Raw genomic sequence first — 12,995 nt, 5'->3', positions numbered from 1 at the left:
ATATCATTCAGCCTTTTTTAACAGCCTTTTAAAGGCAGAATTTTAAGAAAATTCTGACACATGCTACGAATGGATGAACATCAAGGACATTTGCTAAGTGAAATAAGCCAGTCACAAAAAGACAAATGTGGTATGATTCCACTTATATGAGGTTCCTGGAGTAGTCACACTCATAGAGACATAGAGACATAAAGTAAAATGGTGAGTGCCAGGGGCTGGTGGGAGGAGAGAATGGGGAGTTGTTTAATGGGTACAGTTTCATTTTTGCAACTTGAAAAGACTTCTGGAGATTGGTTGCACAATGTGAATGTACTTAACGCTACTAAACTGTACACTTAGAAATGGTTAAGATGTTAAATTTTATGGGTATTCTACCACAATTAAAATTTTAATTTAATTTCTTAATTTCATGAACTATCCGGTACTCAAATATAAACGTCATACTTTTCCCCCCAATGTTGGAATCAGGATCCAAATAAAATCCACGGGTTGCCACGGATTATGGCTCTTAAAACTTTTCTGACCTATAGGTTTCCCTTTCCCTCTCTTCCTTACAATTTATTTAAAGAAACAAGGTCGTTTGTCCTGTGGTTTCTCACAGCTTAAATTCTGCTGCCCGCATCCCATGGTGTCCTGTAACACTTTCCTTAGTCCTCTGTATTCCCTGTAAATTAGTTGTTCGACCCAGAGGCCCTGGGCCAATTTTGATTGGGACTCAGAAAGGGGCTAAAGACGTCCATTTCTGAGGCAACGGCCCAGCTGGACCTGAGAAGGCGAGGCTAAGCCAGCAGCCACGCTGCTTAGAGAGACAGAAACGCCCTTTACACGTCTGAGTCAGTAACCTAAGAAAAGCTGGGGAAGGAGGAGAGAGGACCGGGCGGGACTACGCTGGGAAAACCCTTTGTCTATTTTCCACGCACGTCAGAAAGTTACTGAAATAAACAGCCAAGGAGGGCGGGGCCCTTGGCGGAAATGACATACATGCGGCCGCCGGCAGAGCGGCCATAGAGACGGGGAGACGGATAGAGAGGCTGCTCCAGGGTCGCACTTCCGGCCATCTCCTTGGAGGCGGGGGGGCGCGCATTGTGGAGTCAGGAGCCGGCAGTGCCAGTTAGGGTCTCCGGTGGCCGGGACCGCTGTAGCGGCCCCGCGGGCGGGATGTTCCGGGGTTTGAGCAGTTGGTTTGGCTTGGAGCAGCCGGCGGCGGGTGGCCGGCAATCTGAGGGAGGCGGGCTGGTCGAGGGAGACGCTCCTCCCCAGCAGTGCTCCGAAGAGGTGTCAGAGTCGGCGGAGGGGGAGCCGCGGCAAGCGGGGGACCAGGAACTCCTTCATCAGGCAAAAGGCCTCGGCAGTGAGTCTCCTCTGGCCCTCGGGACCAGAGTGTGTGTATGTGTGGGGGGGGTGCCCGCTCCCTTCTCTTGACGCCCGAGGGCGCGGACCCGACTGCTTGGGGGGTGTGGGGTGGGTGGAAGGGGAGAAAGGTGTGTCTGTCACTCGGTCGTCTTGGGACAGGAGAGGTTGATGAGGATCTGGGCAAGGCCGAAGTTTCATCTAGCAGTCAATCCTGTGCCTGAAGTTCCTGGTGACAGGTCAGTCTTTACGAGGTGTGTAAACATTGGGAGCCAGGGCTTCCGTAAAACGGTGTGGTTCGACGTCTTTAGGTTTGACAAGGAATCTTTTTTGTTTAGTTCTCCAGCTTTCACCTCCACACGCCCACCCCCAGGACGGGGGGGGGGGACGTTGGGGAACTTTAGTTGGTTGGAAAAGTGCCCTTTTGTGCCCTTAGGGCACAGTGTGTTGTCTGAAATAAATTGCGGGGAAGAGTTATCGAAGGCCTCCCTCAGGCTGGTCTCCTTTTTAGGTGCAGTGGAATTTTTTTTTAAGGCGGAAAAGTAGCTGTCCATTTTTGTCGGTGATGCAGGTTTCGGTACTAGATGTTTGATGAACGATATCTCATTTAATCTGTTAAACCTCCCAGTGAGTTGGGAGAACAAGCCCAGAGTTACTGGCTCAAAGTTAAACTGACAGTAAGCGGTAGACGTGGAATTTGAACCTAGGTCTGTCTAATTTGAAAGCCACAGTCTAGTTAGGGAGGAGAGTAAAAGTAGTAGGTTTGAAGAATAAACACATAGCTCTGGTAATTCTGATTCTGGAGACCTTGGCAGGCTTAAATAATAAAAGAAAACGTCTTTGAGAAGGTAGGGCCTAAAGCAGATTTCACTACAAGTGAGAGAACTGCAGCAAAGGTAGATACTAAATTTAGCAAGCGTTTTTTAAGAATCTACTAAAAGGCCAGATCATAGGGGAGGCCGGAGCCTGAGAGTGGAGAAACACATATTTGAATGAGAAAGGCTCTAACATTTCAAGAAGTCTGGGGAGGGGGCAGGGAAAACAGACATAATCTCATGACGTGGCAGTACAGAATCTCAGCTCAAGGTCCCCAAACAGTGCACAAGAGAAATAAAACTAAGTGCTGTGCAACAAAAACTCTAAAGAGGGAACAACTGTTTTGTGTGTAGAAAATTTAGGCAATTCACCAGTTACAAATGGTGGACACCCAGGCCTAGATTCCACTCCCTTACCCAAAACCAAGCCTTCCCATCCTTGGTCCTTCTTCCTGATAAACTCTGGCCTCCTAGGATTACCTGCTTCTGAAGGAGGGCAGTATGCCAGCATTGGTGGTATAGTGGTGAGCATAGCTGCCTTCCGAAGGAGGGCAGTTTATAAGGGAACTCAAAGAAGAGCTCCTCCCTACCTCCCCGAAGTCCTGATGCCCCAAAGTAACTTCTAATTCAGCACAAATTGGTTGCTTGGTTTTTGTTAAAATCGACCAAATTGAAGCTTTATCTGTACTCTTCCTTTAAAAAAAAAAAAATCCGTACCTCTGAGAGTGTTAAATACATGAGTCATTTGCACAGTTTAAATAAGTGGGAGGATGGCCAAAAATGAGCTTTGGTTTTTTTTTCAAAACCGTCTCTAAGGCCAGTCCATGCCCAGAAATAGAGGAAGGGCCACCTCCTCTTCTTTGAAAAGTGCTCTTAGTATTTGCAGTGGAACTGTATTAATTAGGCCATCCTCTTTTTCTGTACGGAAAGTGCATTTCAAGTTCTAGGTGCCTAACTTGCTTAGTTTACAACTAAGAAGGCCCCAAAAGTTAGTGTGTATGTAGGAAAATGTATGTCTGCTTCAATACAGAAGTAAAATAACTGATTCAGTTCTGATGACAAACCCAGGTTTACCATGAGGGAAGGCAGTGCAAATGGTCAAGAGCTTGGATTCCACAGCTTATAAACAATAATAAAGAGAATTGGGGATTTTATTTTATTTTTTTTAAAGATTTATTTATTTATTTTGAGAGAATGAGATAGAGAGAGAGAGCATGAGAGGGGGGAGGGTCAGAGGGAGAAGCAGACTCCCCGCAGAGCAGGGAGCCCGACGTGGGACTCGATCCCAGGACTCCGGGATCATGACCTGAGCCGAAGGCAGTCGCTTAACCAACTGAGCCACCCAGGCGCCCCATGAGAACTGGGGATTTTAGCTTGAAGAAGAAACTTGGGGCATTGCTCAAAATTCTGAAAGTTTTTTTGTAGAAAAGTCATTATATGTTACTTAAGAGGACAGATGTAAGTCTGAGAGGTAGGAATAACAAGGAAAATGAAAAGGATTTTCTAATTAGAGGGGGATAACAGTAATAATTGGCTACGCTTTGAAGTCATGTGCGCCCCATCCCTGGAAGTAGGCCTACCTGGATAAGAGGTTCAGTTAGGTAACCTCTAAAGCCCCTTCCAACATGAAGATTCTAAAATTGTATGAAATACAGTATTTTTGAAAAATTAGCCAGCAATGGCTTAAGAATATTGGTTTTAGAAACCACTATCTGCTCCTTATTTTCTTAAGGCAGCAAGCCTTAATCTCTTTATTCTTTTTACTCTGACAAATGTATGCTTTTTCTGACCTTTGAGAACCTTCCCACTTTCCTTTATCCTTATCATTCCATTCAGTTCTGTAAGCCCTTGTCACTTGCTCATATGAGATGAGGCAGTATGGAATTGGGGCACAGGCTTGCCAGTTAGAAGCAGATAGCTTGTGTTTGAGTTTCCTGCACTGTTGTCTTTATTGTGATATCATTTGCAAATTACAGAAAATTCAGCTGCAAGTTACAGAGAATCCAACAGAGGCATAATGAGAAGACCTTGATTATGTCGGAAGTTCCCAAGACCACCCGTAGGTTTGATGAGCACCCACCAAAATGGGGGTTGTTTTGGCAAGAAGGAAGGGGCTAGGCATTGGATAGGCAGTCAGCAGAGTCTTCCGCTATCTTAATGGGCAAATCATTTATCCTCTGTGAGCCTTGGCTTACCTATCTGTAAACTGGGCAGATTATACCTATTCTTCCCAGGATAATTGTGAGATTAAAATGACTACTTTCATGGGGCACCTGGGTGTCTCAGTCGTTAAGCATCTGCCTTCGGCTCAGATCATGATCTCGGGGTCCTGGGATCGGCCCCGCATCGGCTCCCTGCTCTGCGGGAAGCCTACTTCTTCCTCTCCCGCTCCCCCTGCTTGTGTTCCCTCTCTCGCTGTCTCTCTCTCTGTCAAATAAATAAATAAAATCTTTTAAAAAATAAATAAATAAAATGACTACTTTCATTGTTAGCAGTTTGCCCCCTCCTTCCATAAGGCTGCGTCGTCATACTCACCGAGAGCCATTTTTCTTAGTCTTTCTTTTCTTCTTTGGTTGCTGCTTTAGTTCAGACCTCTTTGTGCCTATGTTCCTGAAGTGGATATTGTACTCCTATTACTTCCTGTTAACTCTTATCTTAGTCTCAATTTTTTCTAACCACTTAATGAAAACTGTCTTTAACTTGGTGTCATCCAATATATTAATTTGCAAAATTAATAAACTACTTCTCATCTTTATGAGCTTCTTACCTGAAAATCTCCTGTCATACTTTCCCACACCCCACTCCCTCTGATTTCAGAATCCATCGCACTCTAATTACTCTTGGGAGACCTTCTCCCTCCCTTCTCTGAGTGCCTCTGTTTAATGATTATTCTTGCTTCTCTTGTCTTTGAGCCTTTTATTGGCTTGTTTGTTTAGAAATGGACATTCCTTGAGGGCAAGAACTGTATTTCCTCCAGTGTTCTCCATGTTCAGTGTACTCTACTCTTGGAGTTATTAAAATCTGAGAATTGAGATTATTATGCTAAAATACCAGTTTTTATTTTTTTAAATTTATTTATTTATTTAAGTAATCCCTACACCCAGTGTGGGGCTCGAACTCATGACCCCGAGATCCACAGTCACACGCTCTTCAGACTAAGCCAGGCACCCCAAAATACCAGTGTTTTTTTTTTTTTTAAGATTTTATTTATTCATTTGAGATAGAGAGAGCACACGTAGTGGGAGAGGCAGGGGGAGAGGGAGAGGGAGAGGGAGAAGCAGGCTTCCCGCGGGGAAGCAGGGAGCCCGACGTGGGGCTCGATCCCAGGACCCCGGGACCATGACCCGAGCCGAAGGCAGACGCCCAACGACCGAGCCACCCAGGTGCCCAAAATACCAGTTTTTAAATGGCAGTCCTCCTTAGAATAAAAATGATGATTCTAATTAAAAACATTCTCCTGAGAAAATTTTAAAAGGAAACCCTGCTCTTTTAGAACTTTAGATTTCTTTGACTGTCAGCAAAGAATATTTTTACAAAATAATCTGGCTGTCTACCCAATTTATCATACCACTTTGTAAATAGACTAGTCATAACCAAAGAGAAATGAGGGACCACCCTAAAACTCAGCACTATTATGTTGCTCCCCATTCATCCATCTAGCAAGTACTTATTGGTCATTCATTGGGGATACAGTGGTGAATCAGACAACCTTGGTCCCTGCCCCAGTGGGACTTAGGGTGGGCCTTCAGTCTGAGAAGACAGAGCCACCAAGTAATCAGTAGAGTGTCATGAATATTGTTGGTCTGGCAACACAGGTGCTGAGGGAACACATCTCAGGAGCTCCTGCTCTAATCAAGGAGCCAGGGAACATTGCCTGAGAAGTGCTATCTATCTATGTAAGCGGAGACCCACAGTATATGTAGAGTTGGCCAGATAAAAGTGTTTCAAACCAAGGAATAATGTATCTGAGACCTCCTTGGAGGTACTCAAGAATTTCTCGGGGTCATATGAATGTAGAATAGGAGGGGGAAGAATGGTGAGAATGAAACCAGAGGCAAGTAGTATCCGGTGGTATAGTCACAATGGGCTGTTGACATCACTGACAGGTAAATGCCACCAAACACAATGGGAGAAAATAGACTGCTTATGGTAAAGGCCACAGAAAGTGGGAGAGAGGGTCATCCTGATTGGCAGATAGTACTGCTGCTCCTAGGTAGCAGTACAAGTTGCCTGATTCTCTGGAAGAGATACCAGCCACCAGTGAGGGTTTAATCTGGTGTGCCAAGCTCCCTTTGCCATTCTTATCTGGGTTTTCCCCCGCCTGAGTGTTGAGAGAGTCAACCTACCTGCCCCTCAGCAGGTGCAAGTAGCAAAGGCAAGACTGCCCTAACTTAGAGAGTATTTCCCACTAGATGAGATTGGAAGGCCAGTTGCCCAGGAGCATCCCCTAGCAAGTCCAGCTTCAGAACCTGCCTGAGGTTGCTTCCTGCAGCCTGCGCTGTATACAGTGTGGACTTAGAAACAATATTTGTTGGAGCGCCTGGGTGGCTCAGTCGTTGGGCGTCTGTCTTTGGCTTGGGTCATGACTCCAGGGTCCTGGGATCGAGCCCCGCGTTGGGCTCCCTGCGCGGTGGGGGGCCTGCTTCTCCCTCTCCAGCTCCCCCTGCTTGTGTTCCCTCCCTCACTGTTTCTCTGTCAAATAAATAAAATCTTAAAGAAAATTATTAAAAAAACAGTATTTGTCTACGTACAGACCTTTATGTTATAGTTGAAATAGAGCCTTGATACTTGTGTCTTTTCAAGTTTTCAGGAAAGTTAAATTTGTGCTTTTGCTTTGTTTTGTAAAGATGAAAGTTTGCCTGTTCCAGTTCTGTTTTTATTTTTTTATTTTTTTATTTTTAAAGATTTTATTTATTTATTGGACACAGAAAGAGCACAAGCAGGGGGAGCAGAGGGAGAAGCAGGCTTTCCACTGAGCAGGGAACCTGATGCAGGCCTTGATCCCAGGACCCTGGGATCATGACCCGAGCTGAAGGCAGGCACTTAACGACTGAGCCTCCCAGGTGCCCCTACGTGTTCCAGTTTTAATCTTATTCTGCATATTTGCTCATTATTATTAGGTTAAGGATTTATGTTTATATTAGGGCTTGCCAAGATTTCTATTTATTAAAAATTCCTCCAGATTTATTACGGGATGGCTTAATCTAGGGAAGGAAGGGCATGTTTTCTTTGAACAAGAGGGAAGGAGAAAATAAAATAGGATATTTAGGGTCTGGAAAGGAAGGAAAGTGAAAGGGAGCCTTGATCTTATCTGTGAAGTTGGAAGGAAGATTATCTACTGAGATAAATTAAAATGAGAGACTGGAGAAGGGCAAGACAAGTCTGAAACAGCTACTGGGGGAGAAGGGTGGGAGCATGCTAGCACTTTTGAAAGAGATAAATTAAAGGCCTGGTATGGATGGCTAGCCCACCCAGAAAGTGAAGTACTGTCAGTACTGTCAGTGCTGTCAGTGTTTGAAGTCCTAGTTAACAAGAATCGTGCCCTGTGGTTTAAGATTCCCGTGAGAGCTCTTTAAGGGAACAATCACAAATATAATAACCATTGTACTTGAACGGAGCATAGACTGTCTTTTATTCTTTACAGACTATCTGTTTAGCTTTGCAACTGCTGCTACAAAAAAGATAACTGAATCAGTTGCTGAAACAGCACAAACAATAAAGAAATCAGTAGAAGAAGGAAAAATAGATGACATCATTGATAAGGTACATTTAAACATCTTTTGAAATTGATTAGCAGCTTATATAATTATCCCTTTTTATGAACTTTATCAACCCAAGTAGGATATCATATTCTGATAAAAATATTGTTTTGAGATTCTTGGGGGTTTTTTTTTCTCTTTTTGTGTAAGAAGTAGCTATGATTTAAATAACCTTGGTTTTAATTTTAATATATTCTAAAATACACTGATACTTTTGGGTAACACTAAACTTTTTATATTGTGAATTTAATTTTAAACTATAACTGTTTCCAAATATTTATGCCTTTGAGTCAGTCATTTAAGTGTTTAAAGTCCTAGCCCATTAGGAATTACACTTTTAAGTAAGTTTGTTCATTTCCTACAGTGGTAGGGTCCAAGCCCAGGGAATTTCATTTATGTTGGGAATTATTTGAACTAAGGAGGTCATCAATTAAACTTTAGATAGCTTGTTATTTAGATGCTTTGTTATGTGTACTATTTGTTAGAATGAGATTTGACTTGGTTTTTATTGTTTTTTTGGAATAAAGCAAAAATTCAGTTTTTAACTCATTTTATCTTTGCATTTGAAAAGATAATCCATCACAAAAGAGTTGTATACTTGAAATTCAGGAATGTTGAATTTCTGTTTGTTGGGGAAAGGGGGAAGTATTACTTTTTTAACCGTTTTATTTGAAGAAAATTAATAAAATATCTCCTGACTTCACAAATCTTAAATGTAATTCTTATCTAATAATAAAGTTCTCAAAGTAACTTGACTCTTTGTATATTTTTTAACAGACAATTATAGGAGATTTTCAGAAGGAACAGAAAAAATTTGTTGAGGAACAGCTTACCAAAAAGTCAGGTATGATGTAGGTTTTTTGTACACGATGTATTTACCTGCCAGATTTTATTGAGCACCTATTAATGTGCCAGACACCACACTAAGGCTCTGACAATACAAAAATGTGTAAGTAACAGCCCCGTCCTTCAGTAGCACAAACACTAGTTGGGGAGACAAGCTCATAAACGTTTGGGCTTTAAAGGAAGGAAGGATATTGTTCCCTGTGGCTGGGATGGAGGGTGAGACCAGCGGGTGACAACCCCTCTGGGGAGCTGGCTCTGAAAGAGAGTGAGCTTTCATTTCTCAGTTTAGAACATGTCCAGCACAATGTGTGATGTACACATAATAGGCACTTAGCAAAAGTTGGCTTCATTCCCATTCTCGTCGGGAGGAAAAAATAAAGAGCTTTCCAGCGGAGTGACAGGGGGCTGTGAAAAGTCACAAGGTATTGTGAGAAATTACTCAATACATTTCTTTCTTCCTTTTTTTAAAAAAGATTTTATTTATTTATTTAGAGAAAGAGAGAGCAGGGAGCCCAATGCAGGGCTTGATCCCAGGACCCTGAGATCATGACCTGAGCCGAAGTCAGATGCTTAACCGACTGAGCAACCCAGGCGCCCCTCAATACATTTCTTTACTGACAAGTGCTCGTTTAAATGTTTGATAGTTATCGGGTCTCAGAATGTCTACTTTTGCTGTTTGGATGTACTCAAACACAAAACTGGCCTCATGTCTTTGAATTTGGCAAAAGGGTAAAATAATTCGATCAGTTTGAGCAGTGCCACAAATTCAAAAAGAGCTAGTTCGTCGTGTGGTGAGTCAGGCATTGTCATGCCTAGGTAAACTCAAGGTGTAAAGCAGATCTTTGGGACAAATACTCTGTACAAATTAGCATACCTTCGTGATTTGTGGGAAGCAGTGTGGGAAGCAGTGCAAGTGATCCTGGCTTAGAGACTTGGGGTAGGATTTGGTTGCAGCCTCTGAGATAGGAACTTGGAGGCAGTAGGGTGAAAGGATTGAAGGTACTTTCAGTTTTGAGGTGCCCAGGTGAGAGGAACATGTACAGAAGCAGAGAAGGGAATGCAGGTGGCATATCAGGAAAATGCCCTTGCTCAGTTGCACTAGTCACATTTCAAGGGCCCAACAGCCCCATGGGAGCTACCGGCTTCCATATTGGACAATGCAAATCTGGAACATTTCCATTATTACAGAAAGTTCTTTTGGTCACAACTGCTCTAAATTAACTGAATGGGGTCCAGCAGCAGCAGTTGATTCCTATTTGAAGCATGGAGAATTCCATCTGCCAGTAGAGATTATTAGTTAAGTCATGTAAAAACCATGAGAGTAGGTGACCTCAGTGAAAAGTGTGTCAAACATGAAGAGGGCTGAGCAGAGATCTAGTGTTGAGGGGAAGGGAGGAACGGGAGAAACTGACAGTTCCTGAGCACCTGCTAAGTGGTGGGTACTTTATATACAGTATCTTCTTTTTTTTTTTTTTTAAGATTTTATTTATTTATTCGACAGTGACACAGAGAGAGAGGGAACACAAGCAGGGGGAGTGGGAGAGGGAGAGGCAGGCTTCCCGCCGAGCAGGGAGCCCGATGTGGGGCTCGATCCCAGGACCCTGGGATCATGACCTGAGCCGAAGGCAGACGCTTAACGACTGAGCCACCCAGGTGCCCCTATACAGTATCTTCTTTAGTAAAAGGAAGGATTAGCAAGGTTAAGTGATTTGCTGAAGGTTGCTCAGCTGGTAAGTGATGAAACACACCTGCCATTTAAAAAACAAACAAACAAACACAAAACTGCCCATTTACCTGAGAGAGAACAGCTAGGAGACAGAAGCAATGGAATCCCAGAGAGGGGAGAATTTCAAGGAGAGTGAGGTCAGCTGAGAGGTCCATTTACAAGGACCGTGAAGAGAGGCACTGTGTGAGTATCCCGCATGCATTTGTTAATTTAACACTCACAGTAACTCTCTGAAGTACTTTTCTCTCCATTTTGCAGAGAAGGAAACTCGGCCTAGAGAGAAAAGAACTAGGAAGTGTCCATGGGTTGGACAACCAGGAGGCTATTGATTTACCCTAAAAAGAGCAGTTTAGAGGAGCAGGGAGGTGGGCGGTGTCTCATCTGTACCAGTAGGTTGGGCCTTGAGAGGACCTCACCTGAGGGTAAGAAACACCAGGAGAGGCTGTCCAAGGTGAATAGACTTAAAATGGAGGCCAGAATATTAAAGTAAATAGTGTAAGGGGAAAAAAAAGTTGTTGTTTTTAAGATTTCATTTACTTATTTGCCAGAGAGGGAGGGAGAGAGAGAGAGAGAGAGAGCGAGAGTACAAGCAGGGGGAGTGGCAGGCAGAGGGAGAAGCAGACTCCCCACTGAGCAGGGAGCCCAACGTGGGGCTCGACCCCAGGACCCCGGGATCATGACCCGAGCCGAGGGCGGATGCTTAACCAACTGAGCCACCCAGGCGCCCTGGAAAAAAGTTTTGAAAGGGCTTTACCCCAGATTTTTTTTAAGTATGAAAATATGTTTATTTTATCTTATAGTTAACGGAATTTGGATTATAATTGCCACATTTGCTTGCCTAGGATAAGCCAAAGAATGAGCCAGGTGTCTGTCCACATGTCCATCCACACATGCACATAACTTTTCTATCAGCTGGTACACAATAGGATGTCTCTTCCATTGGACTTTTGCAACATGATAGAAAGGGAGGTTGTTTTGGCGAAAAGATTAGGACCCCCTGCATGTCTGTCTTCTGTGCTGACCCCCACCTCCACAGCCTTGGCTCTGCCCTCTTGCGCTGCCCTGGTTCAGACGGTAGAGCTGCTCAGATGAGCAAAATACTCACGGTCTTTGTCTCCACTCTTTCACACTTGCTGCTCCCTCTGAATACCCCCTACACACATCCACCACTGAATTCCTCCTAGACCAAGATCAGCTCCCAGGTCTCCGCAGAAAACCCCTGGGACTCACCTCTCAGTGGTTGCCATTTGTTTTCTGGCATTATAAGCCTGCTTAAGTTGTACTCCTCCTTTTTCTTGTGAGCCCCAAAGACAATGTGTCTTTTGTAGATCCTGGCCCTATTGTTTATTGCCGCTGATTTGCCCATTTCTTTCTTCATTTGCTTTCAGTCCTGACAACCCTTTTCTCAATTCCTAATTGCTTATCACCTTTTGTCATGAATCAAGTACAGTGACGTTTTAAAAAGAACTTTTTAATTAGAAATAATTTCAATTTACAGAAATGTGCAAGTATAAAAGGAGTACTGAGCACACCCTTGACACCCTCTACCTAGGTTGTTGGTTTTATTCCATCTGCCTTATCCTTTGCTCTCTTTCTCACTCTGTGTGTCTTGTCTTTTCTGTTCCACTCAGTGTGTGTTTCCTAAGAATTAGGGATATTCTCTTACACAATCCCGTTAACAGCTTTAGGAAATATAACATTGATATAATGTGCATATTCTAATTTTGTCAGTTGACCTAGTAATGTCCTTTGTACATTTTCCCCCTCAATACAGCATGCAGTCTAGGGTACAGTATTGTAGCTTTTGTCATGTGTCTTAGCCTCCTTTAATCTGCAACATTTCCGTGGTCTTTGTCTTTTAGGACATTCATGTTTTGGAAGGATACTCCCCCCCTTTTTTTTAAGACTTTATTTATTAGAGAGAGAGAGAGCACCAGCAGGGGGAGGGGCAGAGGGAGAAGGAGAAGCAGACTCCCCACTGAGCAGGGAGCCCGATGTGGGACTCTATCCCAGGACCCTGGGATCATGACTTGAGCCGAAGGCAGACACTTAACCGACTGAGCCACCCAGGCGCCCCTCCCCCCCTCCTTTTTTTAAATAAACCATTCCTCAGTTGGGCTTTGGCTGATGTTTCCTCATGATTAGATTCAGATTATGCATTCTTGGCCAGAATACCACATAGATGATGTTGTGACCTCCTCAGGATAATCACATCTGGAGGCCTACAGTGGCCATCTCTTTCTCATTGGTGATGATGATTTGGGTCACCTGGTCAAGGTGTTGTCCATTTCTCCACCATGTAATTTAAGTAATTTTTTTTTTTACCAAATGCTTACATGCTTTAGTCATATATCACGTCTGGGAATTACGATGAATGTTCATGTTTGGAACTTGTTAGTAAATTGCTAAAATGATTATGTGGAAACTTTCTCATTCTTTCAAACCACAGATTGCAGTGTAACCCTTGTAAGCTGTTTTTCTCTTTTCTTTGTTATTAAA

The 12,995-nt window shown here is 43.5% G+C and overlaps 1 protein-coding gene across 3 annotated transcripts in view; it reads left to right on the top strand.

Annotated features, from left to right (window-relative positions):
* The first annotated feature begins 1,013 nt into the window (after positions 1–1,013).
* Positions 1,014–12,995, top strand: part of SYAP1 (synapse associated protein 1) — a 28,067-nt gene continuing 16,085 nt past the window's right edge. Inside the window, exons 1-3 of one of the 3 annotated variants that reach the window (XM_025857593.2) lie at positions 1,014–1,351; positions 7,810–7,928; positions 8,702–8,768. In XM_025857593.2, the coding sequence (XP_025713378.1) occupies positions 1,159–1,351; positions 7,810–7,928; positions 8,702–8,768 (379 nt within the window). In that variant the 5' untranslated portion in view covers positions 1,014–1,158. The remainder of the gene's footprint in view (positions 1,352–7,809; positions 7,929–8,701; positions 8,769–12,995) is intronic. The other 2 variants (XM_025857592.2, XM_025857594.2) reach the window with 2 other exon arrangements.

The sequence above is a fragment of the Callorhinus ursinus genome, unplaced genomic scaffold (assembly GCF_003265705.2).
Source record: "Callorhinus ursinus isolate GAN/ISIS: 27379988/994484 unplaced genomic scaffold, GSC_fseal_2.0 scaffold16, whole genome shotgun sequence".
In the NCBI taxonomy this organism is placed as follows: domain Eukaryota; kingdom Metazoa; phylum Chordata; class Mammalia; order Carnivora; family Otariidae; genus Callorhinus; species Callorhinus ursinus.
The sequence above is the reverse complement of the archived record's forward strand: the minus strand, read 5'-3'. Positions and strand labels throughout refer to the sequence as shown.